Source organism: Sturnira hondurensis, unplaced genomic scaffold, assembly GCF_014824575.4.
Source record: "Sturnira hondurensis isolate 20B ecotype Veracruz unplaced genomic scaffold, ASM1482457v3 Scaffold0011880, whole genome shotgun sequence".
NCBI lineage: Eukaryota > Metazoa > Chordata > Mammalia > Chiroptera > Phyllostomidae > Sturnira > Sturnira hondurensis.
In genome coordinates, this window is record NW_028084511.1 from 3,664 (window position 1) to 23,170 (window position 19,507).

Genomic DNA, 19,507 nt, shown 5'->3' on the forward strand with positions numbered 1-19,507 from the left:
TAATATTTTGCTTTCTTGTTTGTTTTGTTGTTTAGCTTCCTCTTAAAGGTGGGATCATATGGTATTCGTCCTTCAACCTAGGTGCCCGTCAGTAAATGAATGAATCAAAAAACTATGGTACATATACACAATGGAATTTTATGCTGCAGAAAGAAAGAAGGAGCTCCTACTTTTTGCAACATCATGGATGGAGCTGGAAAGCATTATGCTGAGTGAAATAAGCCAGGTGTTGAAGGACAAATGCATCCTAATTTAAATGAATGTAATAACAAAATATACATAGTATTCTTAAGAGGACACAATGTATATACTTTTTAAATGTCTCAAGTTGTTTCTGACAGGGGAGCAACATGCAAGTATATGCTCTCACTAGGCTTTGGAAAAGTTCATTGACAGGTACATTCACTCTGGATAAGCCATTCATCCACTTATTTAATTTTCTGTATCTCAATTTACAAAGTGATGAACTATAAAATTAGGGCAGTTTTCCACAAAAATCCTTCAGATCCAACAACATGTAAACTGATATACATCATTAATGTACTTTGTTATGTTATGAAGCCCGTATTCTACCTGGAGAATCTTCATATAGAGGTTATTGCTATAACAAAATAATACATGTTGCATGTACACTTGTCAATTTAATTGTCTTTGTCACTGTTTCATTGTTCTCCTAGCCACGTAGCATTTTGTGATTCTCCTCATTAATGGAGAACAGTACGGAAGTGACTGAGTTCATCCTCCTCGGACTAACCAATGACCCAGAGCTGCAGGTGCCCCTCTTTGTCATGTTCACTGTCATCTACCTCATCACATTGATTGGGAATTTGGGTATTATGGCGTTGATTGTCTTGGACTCTCGTCTGCACACTCCCATGTACTTTTTCCTCAGTAACCTGTCTCTGGTGGATTTGTGTTACTCTTCAGCTGTCACTCCAACAGTCATCGCTGGATTTCTTCTAGGACACAAGGTCATCTCCTACAATGCATGTGCTGCTCAGATGTTCATTTTCGTAGCCTTTGCCACTATGGAAAAGTACCTCTTGCCATCCATGGCCAATGACCGCTATGTGGCAGTGTGCAAACCCCTGCATTACACCACCACCATGACAAAAGGTATGTGTTTGTGTCTGGCCATAGGTTGCTATGTCTTTGGGTTCCTTAATGGCTCCATCCATGTTGGCTGTACCTTCAGTCTCTCTTTCTGTAAGTCCAATGTGGTCCATCACTTTTTCTGTGACGTTCCAGCAGTCATGGTTCTCTCTTGCTCTGATCGACATGTTAGTGAGCTTGTTCTTCGTTATGTAGCAGGCTTCCACATATGTATTGCACTTCTGGTTATCTTCATTTCCTACATATTGATCTTTATCGCCATCAGAAAGATGCGGTCTTCTTCAGGATATCAGAAGGCTCTGACCACCTGTGCCTCCCACTTCACTGCAGTCTCCATCTTCTATGGGACTCTCATCTTCATGTACTTACAGCCCAGCTCCAGCCATTCACTGGATTTGGACAAAATTGCATCTGTGTTCTATACCATGGCAATCCCTCTGCTGAATCCACTGGTCTACAGCCTGAGGAACAAGGAGGTGAAGAGTGCACTCATGAAGGTTGTATTTAGGCAAAAGTTTTGTTTAGGATTATGATTTGAACATTGTACAATGCACAGTAACCTAGTTTCCTTAAGGCCACAGTAAAATTAAGGTCCCAAAGTAGTCTCCTTGCTTATTCTGTAGTCTCCTGTCCTAAACATGAGACACATTATGCCCAGAAGTATTCCTGAACAGGGATGGCTAATAGGTTTTTGTGTTCACTTGTCAAAAACCTTATTAAGGATATTTTTATTCACTCATTCAATATGCATTTTTTCTATCACAGCAATGCAAATGTACATAATATAGTGCCACGAAGAAGGCCATGAGCAAAATTAACCCATATTTCCTAGGAAGATACCTACGTCTTTGAATAGAAACCAATAATGTTGTACATTTTGCTCCTGAAAATAGTTTGAAATTGCTCATGCTGATATTTTATGTCCACTTTTGTTATTTAATGATGTTTTAAAAATATTTTTAAACATATTTTATTGATAATGCTATTAGTTTTCCCATTTTTTCTTCCTAATATTCCCTCTATTCTGTATGTCCCATTCCACCATCTTCCCTCCTCATAGTTCATATCTATGGGTCATAAATACAAGTTCTTTGGCTCCTCCATTTCCCATACTATTGATAATATTACTTCCCCATTCTTTTACCCTACTTCATTCACACTGATTTTCTTCCTATATTTAACCTGACAATGCCCAACATGTTCCTGCCTCAAGCATTTGTAGTTACTCTTTTTAATATATATATATATGTATATAATTTATTTAATTATTGTTCAAGTAGAGTTTTCTGTCTTATACTCCCATCCCAGCCCCCCCCCCACCCCCGTGTTTCCCATATCCCTTCCATTCATCCCCCCCCACCTTATTTTTTGGCTATGTGTCCTTTATACTTGTTCCTGTGAATCCTTCCCCTTTTTCTCTGAAATTCCCTACCTCTGCCCTCTGGTCCCTGTCAGCCTGTTCTGCATTTCAGTGTCTTTGGTCATGTTTTGCTTGCTTGTTTGTTTTGTTGTTTAGGTTCCTGTTAAAGGTGAGATTATATGGTGTTTATCTTTCACCGCCTGGCTTATTGGTGATCCGTTCTCAGGAAAGACAGTGGGCCTAGCTAAGGTGGGGGCTGGGGAGCTGAAACCCATAGGTTCGGGATGAAGCACAGTAAAAGAGGCAAAGGTAGGAGTGGCCTAAGATAAGGTTGGGTGGCAAGCATGCATGTCCTTTGTTCTGAAGATTTATATAGTTGGCAGGAAGAGGGGTGAGAGGGATTACATATTGATTGACAGGTAAAGGTGGTGGTAGCTTTCTCCAACTGGGGAGGGATTACACCGAGGTGTTAATGGACTTCTTTCATTAGGCACTATGTGCCCTTTGGGCCTTTCAGGACTCCAGGAGAAAGCACAGTTTCAAAGACTTTCTTTCCCAGACAACGGAAAAGATACATAGAATTTGAAGGACAACTGAGACAGTGGGTGGGACATGGATCCCTCCTCCTCCCTGCTTTGGTTTCCTCTCTGGCCACTCTTTCTACCATCACAGTTCTATGAACAATCTCCTTTCTTTTGGTAAAGAGTGGCATTTAAAGCCAATATCTGACTCCCAGTTATGCTTCTTGATACTGAAGTGTTAGTATTAGGCCCTTTTGTCCACAGAAGTAAGAGGTATATATTTATGTACTTTGTATACATTTCTAATGTGGAGTTATGCTCTACCTGTCCATCATACTATGTGAAGCTAAACACTACTGTCTGCTGATGTTTCTGACTCTCATCCACAATTTCCAAACAGTGTGCCACAGAGTTTTTAAACAAGTAACACCTGACTCTTTAGTCAGAGGCACAAACCCCTTTCCCGTAGATTGTCAAATTAAAAAAGGACAGCAGCCAACACAATAGGCATCCAGTGTGAATGAATAGAAATTATAGCTATTTTATATGACATTAGCAAGAAATATTTTTTGGTATGCTGCAGAATTTTAGTCATTAGGTATGTGTGACATGAGAGGGAGAAGGTTGACAATTGTTGCTTTCCTCTATTTCACCCCAACTTGTCCCTTTTCTCATCTGTAACTTCCTTCTCTGATAGTGAGAGACTTGGTTCTTGTTCTCGAAACCACGAGAACAAATGTCTGAGACTTTCAGGGTTTAAAAGGTGTTACTTTATTGGCCAAGTTTAACCTGCGCAGGGGCGAAGTCTCAAAGTGTCCAAGGACACAGCACCCGTGAGGGCTGCAAACGGGAGTCGGGCCAAACGCTTACTGGCTTAGGGTTTTATGGAGGCGCGCAAGCAAGCTGGATACAGAAGCAGATGTGGCGGTTAGCGGTTGGCTCAGGGGCACAATAGGGTTACTTATTATTGGCGAGTTAACTCATGCACTGGCTCATGCTCCTTTAGTTGATTGGTCAGTTGAGCTCGTGCACAGGGGTAAAATTTTTCCCCCTAGTGACTGTCCAGATGGCTATCTGCCTGACTGACTGTTGCTCTGGCACACCTGTTCTTCGGGTGTGTCCCGGAGCCTCTTTGTATTAGTTAGCAAAACAAATTTTACTTCCTTATAGCTACGCTCTGGCTAGTTCTCCCTTGCCCTCAACAGTTCTCAATGAATGCCATTCACTAATTGCTTGGTGTGACTGGTTTACAGGTAAATCAGTTTTATAATTAAACTTCACTATATTTTTTTCATTAGCATTTAGTCCCCTAATACCCCCTCCCCCCAGCAATCGCCACACTGCTGTCCATGTCCACGAGTCCTTTTTCCTAAATTTTGCTCAACCCCTCCACTCCCAACCTCACTACAACTAGCTGCAATCTGCTTTCCATCCATGAGCTTATGTCCTTTTTGCTTCTGAGTTCAGTTCTTAATATATACCCCCATGAGAATCAACTTCATAATACTGTATAGTATTTTTATGGTTTCTTTTACTTTTAACTTTGCTGTACATATTGTTTCCTACCTCTTGATGGTCAGCTCATTTTTCCCCTATTTTCCTTCAGGGAGGTTAACTCACACCGTTGTAGTACCATTCAATTTTTAAAAGATTCTATTCACTCGTGGGATTCTCCTGTACTCCTGGCTGCTTCCTTCTAATTTGTGCATATTAAATTTCATGCTTTGCTGTGTGTAGCTGTATGGGTTGTAACAAATGCAGAGTCATGTGCTCACCAGCCCATTACCATGGAGATTAATTGTATTATTCTAAAATTTCTTTTTTTAATCCCTTTTATGGACAACCATTCTCCATTCTCCCAACCCTTAGAAATCATTGACCTTTTTTCATCCCTGTTATGTACATGGAGTCACACAATTAGGAGCCTTTACATCTTGCTTCTTTCACATTAAAATCCACTTTAGGCTCGTCCATATTGGTGTACTATTAAATATTATTGCAGTTTAACGATGTTCTACAATTTTCAAGTGCATTCAGTTGCTTCTGACTGTCAATTCTTAATCTCAATGACACTTAAAAGGTTTGTGTAGAGGTTTATGGTGGAACATATGGTTTTGCTTTAAATTGAACATTCAATTCTTCTGTCACTGCGTGAACTGACAGCTGTTGGAGCAAAAGGTTTTGAAAAAAGAATTTTCATCATGTATTTACCTTTGCATCTTTTATAAAAATGAGTTGATTATATATCTATGAATCATTTCTGGATGCTATAATCTGATCCACTTATTTGTGGGTCCAACTTTTCTCTAATGCTACATTGTCTTCATTACTATATGTTATAGTTAGTTGTGAAATGAAATAACTTTAATACTCTTACTTTGTTTTTACTTTTCACAATGATTTTGCTTATTGGTTTTGGAATTACATATGAATTTATAACCAGCATGTGAATATTTATACTCAAAAAAGCCTTACATGGGTTTCAGTTGTGGTCTCATGGGGGCTATAAGGAAACCAACTTTAAGTCTCCTGATCTATGAATATGGTATATCTTTTTATTTTATTTTATTTTATGTATTTATCTTTAGAGGGGAAGGGAAGGAGGGGGGGAGAGAAATATCAATGTATGGTTGCCTCTCCTGTGTCCCCTGCAACCCAGGGAACTGGCCTGCAACCCAGGCATGTGCCCTGACTGGGAATTGAACCGGGATACTCTGGTTCACAGGTCCAAGCTCAATCCACTGAGCTACAACAGCCAGGGCTGAATATGGTATATCTTTACACTCATTTATCTAAAATTTTATTCTTCTGTGGGCTATAACTTTTCATCACTATTAAGACAAATATCTTAAATATACTCAAAGAACTAAACAAAACTTGGATGAAAAACTAAAGGAAATAGGGAAAATGTGGAATCAGAAGATAGAGAATATTAATAGAGACAAAAATTGTAAGAAGTAACCAGATAAACTCCAGCACAAAACCAAGAAGAGATGATGTAGACATCAGGAAGGCTCAGATTTCCCGGTTTTAAATATTACTATCTTTTGTACTTTTCAAGGAAACGTAATATTCATTATCATGGTAGGATAGAATAACAATCTATGGGGTAGACGAAAAAGGCTTTTCGTCTTGTGAATTCAGGAAATCAGGGGTGTAAAAAGAAGGAAATCTTACCTTTTGTGACAACATGAGTGGACCTGGAGAGTATCAGGCTAATTGAAATACACCAGTCAGAGAAAGACAAATACTATATGATCTCACATCTCACTTATATGTGAGATTTAGTGAAAAAAAAATAAACTGATTTACAAAGTAGAAACAAGGCATGGATACATGGAACAGACTAACAAATGTCAGAAAAGAGAGGAGGCGGGGAGAGGGGACTGGATGAGAGAAGATGAAGGGATGAGCCAAATAACATATATGACAAGGTCTTCCAGAAAGTATCCAGTTATGAAATATGAAAAATAAACATTTATTAAAAATATAAAATACAAGAAATGTTGTACATAGAACAATGATTCCTCATTTCCCTTCCAAGTAGACACCATGGGACCTCCCACAGTTCTCCCAATTGCCAGCATCTGCCCTGTCTTATTATCCTGCATCTCACTGGCAGTCTAATGCTTCTTCCCTTCAAAAGTGATTTTAGTTTTGGGAACAGCCAGAAGTCACAGGTTGCCAAATTTGAGCTGTAGAGGCACTGAGTCACCTGGGTGATTTCATGTTTCACTAAAAAATTCTGCATGAGACATGGTTCATGAGCAGGTGCATTGTCATTAGGAAGCTGCCAATCACCAGTTGGCTAGAGCTACAGCCTTCCAAGTCTTCCAAGTAGTTTTCATGGAGGAAGGTTCCAGCTTAATGCAGTATTTGATGTAGATTTATTGTTCTACTGGCTCAGTCATTTTGAATGTGGTGACCACAGAGTACACATGCTCACTCAAAGGCATCTACTGCCTCCACTGACTAGCACAGTGAAGTCATCATCATTCATGCACATTCCAGTCCACTCTCCTTGGCTGCCAGGTTACATCAATGTCACTCAAACCATTCTCATTATATTAACAATGGCTGGACTTTTTCTGGACAGAACTCCTATGCATCACCTATAGAGACAGACAATGATTTGGTGCTCATTAGAGGGAAAGTGGCATTGGAGGCTGGATGGAGATGGGCAAAGTAGAGAGATGGGGACATTTGTAATAGTGTCAGCAATAAAAACTTAAACAAATTTATTAAAGATAATTTTAGTGGTAGGCCTTCTACATACATTGTAAAGCGCTCAATGGGCCTCTTTCCAGGGAAACAGCAACATGAATAAAAAAGTGTTTTTATAACCCAACAATTTAAAGTTTCTTGAAATGGCCTTAAGGACAAATTGATAACGGAGAAAACATTTCCCAGGAAAGCTATGCAAATTGCTAAGATCCAAGTCAGTAGCAATCAAACTATGACCTTCCCCTTTCCTCCTCTACCCCCAGCTGTGTGGTAGAAGTTCTATTTCAGAGAAATGCATCCAAGAAGCATGGCTACGTCTAACTCCAGGTATCAGTGTAGAGCTGCAGTTCCCCTATGAGGGGTGGGACACCGACATCTCATCTTACCCAGGTTCACCTTATACAAACACTATTCCCGTCCCATTTGGCAAAATTGAGTGCATAGAGGCTGCCAATTCCCATCCAGTTCTCTTTCATACTGTTAGATCTTTGCCCAGGTACAGCAAGCTGGGAATTTGGGGACCTAGAGGCCACTGCCTCACTTTCCTGTCCAGCAATTCCTCTCTGGAAAGGGTAAAAGTGGTCAAATTTAATAGAAGTGGTCATATTTAATAGAAGACAAAATAGACTTTAACTCAAAAACCATAAGAAGAGACAAAGAAAGACTTATACAATGATAGAAAGGTTAATTCTCCAACATTTAAGTAAACATATGAAGCATATGAAGTAAACAGCATATGAAGTAAACAGTTAACATAGTTGAAATGAGAAATAGTAATACAATAATAGTGGAGGATTTCAATACCCCACACTTAATTATAACAAACCAGATAGAAGATTGATAAAAACACTTATTTTCATTCAATTAAACATATATTTACCACCTGACCAAGCAATCCAGCTTATAGAAATTATCTAAGTACAATGCAAAAACAACATTAGACAGATATTTAGTAAGTTTCTTCAAAATATCCAGATATTGGAACTCACCCAAATGCCCTACAACTGAGAAATGCAGAAACAATCTGTGATATTTATATAATGGAATACTATTCAGCAATAATAAAACAGATTTTACTACTAATATATTAAAGGTAGAATTATGTTCCCCCCAAATTCTCTTGTTGGAGTCCTGATCCTCACTACTTCAAAATGTAACCTTTTTTGGATATAAGATTTTTGCTGATTTAATTAGGTAAGATTAAGTCATAAAGGAGCAGGCTAATCTTGGAACCCAGTATGGCTCATGTGCTTTTAAAGAGGAAATATCTGGGAGGTGACATCAGAGGAATGGTGGTGTGAGAGGTCTCCTTGGCCTCTCCCTTTGAAGTTTCAACTTCAATGATTGGAACAGATATAATTGAACAAAGGATTCCCTGCTCAACACACAAACACCATGCTAAGTGAAAAAGGCCATACAGGAGAGCTGTGTAGACTAGGGTTGTACTTATAGGGCATTCTTGGAAAGGCAAAATTATTTGGACATAAAAGTTAGTGGCTGGGGCAGTGTGTGGGAGAAGGAGTTGATCACCAAGGGAAGTTCAGAGTGTTTGTCTGATCATGGAACTCTTCTATATGATGACTTTGTTTATGATACATGGCCATATACATTTGACCAAATGTGAAGATTTATACACTAAAAACTACAGATATTATTGTTGTTTGTAAATTATACTGTAACTAGAAAATAGGAAAAAATGAGCACTAACAAGTAATATGAAAACATGTGCACTCTCATCATATCCAGGTCAGTTCCTACCAGTAATTCAATTGCTTCTTTTTTTAGAACTTGGCATGCGAGTTTCATAGAAGTCTTCATGGGAGACATCCCCAGAGAACCACATGTCTCTGTGGCTCCTTCTGATTCCCATGAGTTAGCCTCTGAAATTCCAATATGACTGAACATAAAATTGTTTTAAAGAGATCAGACTGAGTGCTAAGGCGCCTTGGTTATCATTTACTTATCTGAACGCTAATCATTGTTAGTGCCTGTGGGCCTTTCCTCTACTCATGATCTGAGGATTTGCTATAAGCCTGCAATGGTAGCCAGGGAAAACTTCTCAAGATGAATATTGTATTGATTGATTTTTAAATGATAACCCCTCTTTGTTTTAAAGAGCTTTCTTAATTTGCTATTTACAAGCAATTCTGTAAACTATATGAGAGAGGTAATGTTATTCTTTATTTTAGAATTAAGGAGAAGACAAGGGACTCCTCCAAAGCACAGTAAGAATTAATGGTGCATTCAAGACTTGTGCTCAGTTTTCTGATTTCATGTTGGAGATTTCCTCCATCTTTACTTGTCTTAGAGATCTTGGAATCTTTTCACCAGTACCTGATAGAGAACATCACCAAGAGTGTATATTTATATGTAGTGTTCCATGTCTAGATTTCAGATTTCAGAAGCACTATTCAGGATTGACTGTCCCTCCCACTGCAGGAGCAAGGTAAGCTTCTACATTTCATACACATTTTTAGTGAAAACTGTAATTTATGCAAAATCCACAGGACAGCTGTACCTACTAGGAGATATTTCAGCACATGACCAGATGTTTTGAACATTGTTTTCTAAAACCATGAATTGAGAGTAGCATTTAAATGTCAAAACTTCAGTAAGAAGTGTAGTAATACTTAGGCAAAGAAAAAGGTAACCCTCTTATTGAGTGAGCCTTAATTCACCTTATTTGCTACTTGTTGTACTTTCACTGGAGGTTTAATAAAGGCACAAGAGAGAGGAAAACCTTCCTTTAAGCCACAGAAGTTTTGTAATTCAATCAGCATGATCCATTGTACTCTTTTCCCCATAACCTCATCCTTATTACCATATTATGAATGCATGTACGAATGTTGATGGTGAGGTGGCTAAGAGTATAGGCTTTTGATTTGGTCACAGATGAGTTTAAATCATGAATCGTGAACTTTCCTCATATTAGCTGTGCAATTATAGAGCTTTACATACCTTTTCAAGTCCTCGGTTGTCTTAATGGTCAACGGGGAATTATAGTATCACCTACCTTACAACATCATTGTGAGTATTAAGTGAAAATTTATGTTTATTTAAATATATATGAGTATACATACCTAAATATAATTAAATATACCCTTAGTTTTTATTATTGTTTTCAGAAGATAATATATTCTACAAGAGTTTATGGGTGTCAGAGGGTGACAAACCTCATGTCTTTAGGGGCTAGGCTTGGACAATGAAGATATGAAAGAATTAGGACGGTGGTGGAGAATAATGACTAGTGCATGATGGGTGTCCTTCTAAAGACCTCAAATTCAGATAAAAATAACTGAAAACATTGTTTTCACTCAAGAACATATTTATATAAAAAATTTAAACATGAATCTCACTACCAGAGCGAACCTGGAAGCTAAAAGTAGCCAACAAATTAGAGACTTTCAACCCTCCATTTGTGTGATTCAACTATGAAATGAAAGCAATGGAAAGAAATTAAGCAAAAAGTGGCTCATCTGGAGTGGTGCAGAGGATGGACAGACAGATTTACTGTAGGACACAAAATATCTCATTTAACCCAGTGTGGAGAGAAGACATCAGAGAAAGAGGCTACAGAATTTCAAAACTCATCCACACCTGAATCCCTGAATTTTATCACTCATCTTTCTCAAGCAAACACAGAGGCTTTAATCTCATCCTGACAATACGTAGCAGACTATACTACACACCCAGCATTTTGCTCATTTTATTTAATCCATTATTTTATCTAATTCTCACAATAATACTGTAAGATTCATTTCATTACAATTGTCATATTGTATATGGAGCAAATCAGGTTTGGTAGTTAGTTTGGATTCAAAATCTATTGAGTAGCAAATGGTAGGGTTGATATGCACCTCTTCCCAGAGCCCAAGCTCTACACCCAATGCTATATGTCTTTTCCTCAGAATTGCTTCTGCTAGTTGTACATGACCCTACATCTTCAGTTACCCACCACACCTACTGGCACATTGGTCTCAGTTATTTAACCATATTAGCCCAAAAGGTAATACTGAGTTTGGACCAATGGAGACAAGGAGTAATTGCAAGCTGCATTAAATTCAATTTAATTATATTAAGTCTAGTGGACTAGAGTACCTCTCTGCCTATGTACATTACTTGGCTTTGGCAGTAGTAATTTTTAAACTTAGATATTATTCAATCTCTGTGTCTGTTAAGTAAAATAGGATAATGACTAGTCAATCTTACAGAGTTATTGAGAAAAATAAGTGAGTATAGACGTAACACATCAAGAGCATTCTTTGGTACTTCAGCAATGTAGGAGTATAAGCATTGACTAGGCTCAGGATCAAAATGACAGATGTATTTATTCCAGATATGTCATCTTGCTCAACACATTACTTTTTTCACAAATTGACTTTACAAAGTTTAGAAGATAGGAGATGATTCATAAAAATACTTCAGTTTCAACAATACGTAACTCTATAGGTAATGCATGCATTAAATTTTGTTTTCAAACCCATACTTTAGATCTGAATAATAGTGAAGTATAAATTATCACCATAATAAAAATGTACATCTGTCTATTACCTTTTTATCTAATGCTTTCAATTTCTATTCAACAGCTTCTTTGTTAATCAGTGTGTCCCTGTATTTCACATCACTATAGAGTGTCTTGTGATTCCCAAATACCATCCATGGAGAATAACACAGAAGTGGCTGAGTTCATCCTGCTAGGACTAAGCAATGCCCCAGAGCTGCAGGTCCCCCTCTTTATGATGTTTACTCTCATCTATCTCATTAGTGTTGTTGGGAATCTGGGGATAGTCATCTTGATTCTCATGGACTCTCATCTCCACACTCCCATGTACTTTTTCCTCAGTAACCTATCTTTGGTCGACTTTTGTTACTCTTCAGCCATCACTCCCAAGGTTATGGCTGGGTTTCTTCTAGGAGACAAGGTCATCTCCTACAATGCATGTGCTGCTCAAATGTTCTTTTTTGCTTCATTGGCCACTGTGGAAAATTACCTCTTGGCCTCAATGGCCTATGACCGCTATGTAGCAGTGTGCAAACCCCTGCATTACACCACCACCATGACAACAGGTCTGTGTGCACGTCTGGCCATAGGCTCCTATGTTTATGGCTTTCTGAATGCCTCTGTCCACATTAGGGACACATTCAGCCTCTCTTTCTGTATGTCTAATCTGGTCCATCACTTTTTCTGTGATGTTCCAGCAGTCATGGCTCTCTCTTGCTCAGACAGACATATTAGTGAGCTGATTCTTATTGTTGTGGCAAGCTTCAACATTGTTTTTGCTCTCCTGGTTATCTTGATTTCCTACCTGTTCATATTTGTCTCCATCCTGAAGATGCACTCAGCTGAGGGATATCAGAAGGCTCTGTCCACCTGTGCTTCTCACCTTACCACAGTCTCCATTTTCTATGGAACTATTATCTTCATGTACTTACAGCCTAGCTCCAGCCATTCCATGGATACAGACAAAATTGCATCTGTGTTCTATACAATGGTCATTCCCATGGTGAACCCCCTGGTGTACAGCTTGAGAAATAAGGAGGTCAAAAATGCATTTAAGAAGGTTGTTGAGAAGGCAAACATTGTCTCTAGGCTTCACCTTGTAAACCTGTAGGATACAGAGTAACACAGTTTCATTTCTGTCAGATGTTCAACATGCAATGATTCTCATTTTAAGGCCCATAATGCCCCTAAATTATTGAGATAATACCATTTTTCTTCAAAAGTTTATCATCCAGAAAAATATATATCATATCCAAATATGTAATATCTGAATTAGGATAACCAAAGGAGACCTTAGTAGTTTTCGGGGTCTTGCTTGTAATAAACTTTATTATTCATATTTGATTTATTCACATGTTCATATTTTCTGTACCATGTGACAATGCAAATATATGTGGAAAACATGGTACAGACAAACCCATGAAGAGAAGCACATGGCAGACTCCCACATGTGCACAAACATGCAAAAGTAGGAAATGTATTACAGCAGTGGAATGGAACACGGCTAATTTTAATTTGAAAGTTAAAATAATTTAGGTATCAGAATATACATTTATGTCCCATGTTATTTATTTCTGTGGTTCAAAACTATTTCAGGGACTTAAAATGAAGAAAAATGTGGCATGGGTATTTAAATAAAGATGAAAGCTTTTTGTTGGTACATTTTATTCAAAACTATAAGTGTATAATATTAGAAAAATTAATATTTCTGTCTTCAGTAAATCTACTGCTAGAAACAGTTTGCTCATAGGATTATTTTTGAAAGCAGAAAGGCCAGAGTACAAGAAAATGTGACTGAACAATAGTAAGAAAGTTTTTCAATTTATCCTTATATGACTACTTTATCTTACATTTTGTAAACATGTAACAATAATTAAAGATATGTCATCTTGCTCGAGACATTACTTTTTTACACAAATCAATTTACAAGTTTAGAATTCTATACTGGATAATAAACTACTCTAGCCTTTTGAAATGCTTTATGAAAGCATTTAATAATAAAACACTGATTAATAATAATGTTATTCATTTTTCTCATGGCAAATATTATGAAAAGGCTAATGCCACCCATTCATGGATGCTTCTGTATTAGATGAGCTCCACCATGTTTAACCCCTCTCCTACTCAGTCACTCCACTTCATCCACATTGAATTCTTTGCTCTTCCTGGACAAATGCAAGCATGTTCCTGCCCCAGGATCTCTGTACTTGCTGCTACCCATGCTCAGAAATCTCCCTCACTTCCTACAGGTCTTTGCTTAAATGCTACCACATCATACTGAACCCACCCCACAATGGGCACTGTTCTTTCCTTGAACTCCTTGCTTTAGTCTTCATAATTCTGATCAGTACTCAGCTATTAAACTATTATCAGCATTTATTTATTTCCCTACTGGTAGCATATAATTCACAAGAGGAGTCACTTTGTCATCTTAACTAACAATTTCATTTCCAATACATAAATTACTGCCTGGTTTATGCTAATTTCTGAATAAATATTTGTTAAATGAATGAATGAATGAATTAAAATTTGAGTAAGCAGTTAACATATTTTAACCACCTCTAGTTATAGTAGTTCATTACTCATTATAGAATTCTCTAAAAAAGAATTTTAGAGCACTTTATGAGACATGGTTAGGGTTTTTTTGTTTCCTATATTCTTCTTCACTATTAGTATTTCCCACTTTTAGACAAATTAATTTTTTGGAACCCACACAATCAAATGGATTATATCAAACTATCTTAATTCTTCTTCACTAGTATTCCTCACTTCAGGGAAAATAACCCATAAAATAAATTTTATTTAATAAATCGTAAAAAAAAAGTGAAAGTGAAACTATGACATGGGTTAACAAAATTATATAGGTTTCAGGGATACAATTCAATTTTAAAAAATGAGACTATGGTAAGTTTTTCACCTAGTTCACTTTGCAGAATACCTTCATAAATAGTGATGATTAATTTAATGCCAATGATTCTAAACAGACAGGTCCTGTGTACCTCTCACCCAGTTTTCTCTTTGCCTAGTATCTTACTTTATCATATTACACTTGTCCAAACTAACAAACCAACACTGATACATTACTATTATGTAAAACTTCAAGGATTTATTCAGATTATTACTTTCAAATTAAGGTCATTTTGTTCCTGCACAAATCCAATGCGGGATGCAAAACTCTACATATTTGTGATGTTTCTTTAGTCTTCTCTGATCCCTGACAATTTCTCAGTCTTTCCTTATTTTTCATTACTTTCATAGGTATTTTGTAGAGGCTTTTCAATTTATGTTTATCTGATTTTTTTTTGTCATTGTAATGCAGGGGTTATAGGTTTGGGGAAAAAATAATAAGTGACCTTCTCATCATGTCCTATCAGGGGATACATCTTACCAACATAACTTGTCACTGGGAATTTTACTTTGATCAGTTAATAAGATGATCCCTTAAATTTTGCCAGGTTCTTCAATGTGATGTTGCCTTTGTTCCCTACACACTCTGCACTTTAGAAGCAAGTCACCAGATTCAGTGCACTCTCAAGGTGGAAGAGACTACATTCCACCTCCCACCAGAGAGCTATGTAGATTATTCAAAATTCCACTATTAGCATGAACTCAGACAACAGTGTGGTGACTGCAGGGTTGGGGAGAGTTGTGTGGAGGTGGAAGAGAGTATAAGGAGAATAAATGGTAATGGAAAATACAATAAAAATAAAGAATCAAAATATTTTGCTATTAGGGAAATGCAAATCAAAACTACAATGAGATACCACCTCACATCTTTTAGAATGGCTATTATCAATAAGACAGGTAATAACAAGGGTTAGAGAAGTTATGAAGAAAAGGGAACACTCATTCACTGCTGGTGGGAACATTAACTGGTACAGCCACTATGTAGAACAGTATGGAGGGTCCTTAAAAATTTAAGAATAGAGTTACCACAGGATCCAGCAACCCCTCTTCTGAGTATTTACCCCCCAAATTGAAAACATTTATTTGCAAAGATATAGGCACCCCTATGTTCCTTGCAGTACTATTATGGTGACCAAAACATACAAGCAACTGAAGTGTCCTTTGATAGATGAGTGGAGAAAGAAGATGTTGTGCACATACACAATGGAGTGCTGTTCACCCAAAGAAAAGATGAAATACTGCATTTTATAGCATTGTGGATGGTCCTTGAGAGTATCATGCTAAGTGAGATAAGTCAGTCAGAAAAAACTAAGAACCATGTGATCTCACTCATATATGAGACATAAAGCTGAAACTCTGACACTGACAACAGTATTATGGTCATCAGAGGGAAGAGTGTGGGGAGTAGTAAAAGGTAGAAAGAGCCAAATTTGTAGTGATGGAAGATGATTTGACTTTGGATGGTGGGCACACAGTACAGTATACAGATTATGTACCATAGAGATGTACACTTCAAACCTATATGATATATTAACCAATGTCAGCTCAATAAATTTAATACAAAATAAAAATAAAAACTAAAATCTCTCTGTAAGGAAAAATTGTTTGTTTATATTAGGAGAGCCTAAACCAAGATGGTGGAATAAAGTGTCAAGAATCCTAACCATTGATGTCTGCATGGAGCACGGTAACAGGCACAGAGGAGTCAGAGGTCAAGTCTACTTGGACAATCAGAAAAGGCTTCATGAAAGAAAGTATCATTGAAATGAGGATTAAAAAATGATCACAAATGCGTTAGGCAGATGGTGTCAAAGGGAACAGTACAAGGAAGCTTTCAAGAGTTATAAAACTGTCATTTTCAAAGGGATGGATTCTGAAAAAAGTAATGACATTTAAACATTTTCTCTCAGTGAATGAATACTTGACCTTTTGAGAACTAAATAGTATCATTATTACTCTTTTAAACCTCTAATTTTAAAATTGTGCATTTAACCAACTTACACATTGAGTTCTTACAATACATTAAGCCTTGGAAATGCAATGGAGAAACAATACTGACAAAATCTTATCCTCATAGAGTTTACAACTTTATGAGAGAGCGACAAGAAAACAACTAAATGCAGTAATAACTTTAAAATGTTATTAGTGCCATAAAATGATCAGGGATTTGCAATAGATAATAACAGAGGAGAAAGAGAGATGCTTAGACTAAGTATGTAGCACTGAAAGTGAAGAAGAAGAGCATTCTAATGCTACAATGCATGCTCATAAAATTGAAATGACATGTTGGGGAATACGATGCATGAGTAAGGAAAAGGGAGAGTTGAAGAACGATTCCACATCACCGGGTTAGTGTTGCTGTGATTACTGGTAAAACAACCACAGAAGGAGAAACATGTTTAGAGGCAAAAAAAAAAAAGGGAGAGTTCTACTGGACTTGAGATTCTTCTGAAATAGAAAGGTGGCAATATGAAAGTAGATATCATTAAGTAGCTGGTTTTCAGCAGAGAAATCTAGATGCCATGCATTTGACACATTAATCAAATGTTTATTGAGTATCTACTATGGCAAGCCCCGTTCTAGGATTTGTGGATAGAAAAATGTTGAGAATCCATATTTTCTCTAACCTTAAGTTAGAGAGGGAAAAAATTAATAATAAAATAAATAAATATATACAGTAAGTCAGGTGGTAATGAGTTTAAAGAAGAAAAAAACTAGCACCCCTTTTTAAAAGACTCTAGAAGGAAAGTAATTGAATATATTTCACGAGCCACAGTGATAATAAAGGAGAATAGATAGCTTTATAACCTCAATTTGATTTAATAATATACCAGCAAAGGTGGAGTTGTATAATAGGAATCAGGCTACCTGGGTCCTATTCATAAGTTTCCACTCTGTAGGTATGTGGGTTTCAGGAGTTTCTCATAAATGATGCTTGTGTATGCATATATTTACATATACATGTCAGTGTACATGTTCATATGGGGGTGTGAGTGAACTCATTTATTAAAAAGAATTTTAAAAAGAAGAATTATGTATTCGTGGATGATTTTTCTTAACCTATTATTCCTATGTGTTGTATTTTTAATACTTTTGCTTTGTAGACTTAATTAATAGCTGGAGAAATTACTGCAAGGAATTAGGAATTTTGTGGCTAGAAAGGTAAATATATTCCTTAGATAGATCTGAGCCATATGAAACTGTCTTACTGCTGATTCTATATAATTAAAATATGGATCTTAAAAAAGTCTGTGCCTTTCCTACGGCCTTTTTAAAGGCACTCTTGACCTCCTTGTTTCTCAGGCTGTAGACCAGGGGGTTCAGCATGGGGATGACCATCGTATAGAACACAGATGCGATTTTGTCTGTGTGCATGGAATGGCTGGAGCTGGGCTGTAAGTACATGAAGGTGCCTGTCCCGTAAAAGATGGAAACTGCAGTTAGATGGGAAGCACAGGTGGAAAATGCTTTTTGACGTCCCTCCGATGAATGCATTCTCATGATGGTGATAAATATAAACAAGTAGGAGATCAAAATGACCAGGACAGAAAAGAGGTCATTGAAACCCACCACCAAAAAAATAACCATCTCGGTGATATAGTTGTCTGAGCACGAGAGAGCCAAGAGAGGAGGAGCATCGCAGAAAAAGTGGTCAACCACTTTGGACCTACAGAACGAGAGCCTGAAAATGTTCCCCGTGTGGATGGAGGCGTTCAGGAAGCCACAGACGTAGGAGCCTATGACCAGATGTACACACACACCTGTTGTCATGGTGGTGGTGTAATGGAGAGGTTTGCACACTGCTGCATAGCGGTCGTAAGCCATGGAGGCCAAAAGAAAATTTTCTACAGTGATAAAAGCTACAAAGAAGAAGAACTGGGTCGCACAAGCATTGTAGGGGATGATTTTCTCTCCTGTGAGGAATGCTGCCATCACTTTGGGAGTGACAGCTGAGGAGTAGCCAAAGTCCACCAGGGAGAGGTTACTGAGGAAGAAGTACATGGGAGTGTGAAGACGAGGGTCCAGCAGTATCAACATGATGATCCCTAGGTTCCCAAGCAGAGTGATGAGGTAGATGAGGAAGAAGATTATGAACAGGGGGACCTGCAGTTCAAGGTCATCTGTTAACCCCACAAGAATGAACTCGGTCACCTGAGTAGTGTTTTCCATGGGGATCAACTGGGAGTTAGGCGGCTGCCTCGTAGCAAGAAGAAAACAGAATCAGAGTGACACGTGGAGGGAAGACTCTGCTGACACAGACCAGCACATCCGCTCAGTGTCTCATCTCACTGTTGCAGAATCCGTAGACCTACAGCGCGGCTGAGATCAGGACATGCAGCGGTAAATTATTGATAGATCCCAGACTATCCAAATAAAAGGGCTTAGAGATAATACATTTTAATCTCCTAACTTCATTGAAGAGTGAAGTAAGATAAAGGGGAGGAAAGGAAGGATGTCTGCAAAATTTACCTGATTAGTTACTCACGGAAGGAGGGCAGACTCCCAATCCAAAGGTTATAGAACAACCACAAATTATTTTTTATATTCAAGTCGATAGCTTAACAAAATTAATGTAAAATTGAATTAATTTTACTTCAGCTGGCTTTTTGTGTCTTTTCCATTGTGTCAAGAACAGTGGCACATGATAGGGACAGATAGTTAAATAAAACATGGCCTTGGCCTAAAATGCCCTCAGTATAGTACAGTACAGAGAATATGTAATTTACCAAATAATAGGAAAACAGTAGAAATTCATGTACAAAGAATAAAAGCATCTAGAAAATAATAGGTTTTGCCTTTTATTACATTAGTACAGTTTTAAACATTTGCATTCAGATGTCCCTGATCTGGAGCCATGTTTAAATTGTGTTCAAAGATGAA

At 37.6% G+C, this 19,507-nt stretch overlaps 3 protein-coding genes across 3 annotated transcripts; 2 read left to right on the forward strand and 1 right to left on the reverse strand.

The window, feature by feature from the left end:
• Positions 1–707: 707 nt before the first annotated feature.
• On the forward strand, positions 708–1,646 carry LOC118996852 (olfactory receptor 5B3-like). The gene has a single exon (XM_037060421.1). It carries the CDS (start codon positions 708–710, stop codon positions 1,644–1,646), a length of 939 nt encoding a protein of 312 aa, XP_036916316.1.
• Positions 1,647–11,873: 10,227 nt separating this feature from the next.
• LOC118996853 (olfactory receptor 5B3-like) lies at positions 11,874–12,830 on the forward strand. Its single transcript, XM_037060423.1, has one exon. The coding sequence runs from the start codon at positions 11,877–11,879 to the stop codon at positions 12,828–12,830; it is 954 nt and encodes a 317-aa protein (XP_036916318.1). The 5' UTR covers positions 11,874–11,876.
• A 5,021-nt stretch (positions 12,831–17,851) lies between these two features.
• On the reverse strand, positions 17,852–18,799 carry LOC118996854 (olfactory receptor 5B12-like). The gene has a single exon (XM_037060424.1). The coding sequence runs from the start codon at positions 18,794–18,796 to the stop codon at positions 17,852–17,854; it is 945 nt and encodes a 314-aa protein (XP_036916319.1). The 5' UTR covers positions 18,797–18,799.
• Between the last annotated feature and the right edge of the window lie 708 nt (positions 18,800–19,507).

Excerpts from the sequence above, each read along its gene's own strand:
- LOC118996852 (XM_037060421.1), top strand. The coding sequence starts at position 708 with ATGGAGAACAGTACGGAAGTGACTGAGTTCATCCTCCTCGGACTAACC.
- LOC118996853 (XM_037060423.1), top strand. The coding sequence starts at position 11,877 with ATGGAGAATAACACAGAAGTGGCTGAGTTCATCCTGCTAGGACTAAGC.
- LOC118996854 (XM_037060424.1), bottom strand. The coding sequence starts at position 18,796 with ATGGAAAACACTACTCAGGTGACCGAGTTCATTCTTGTGGGGTTAACA.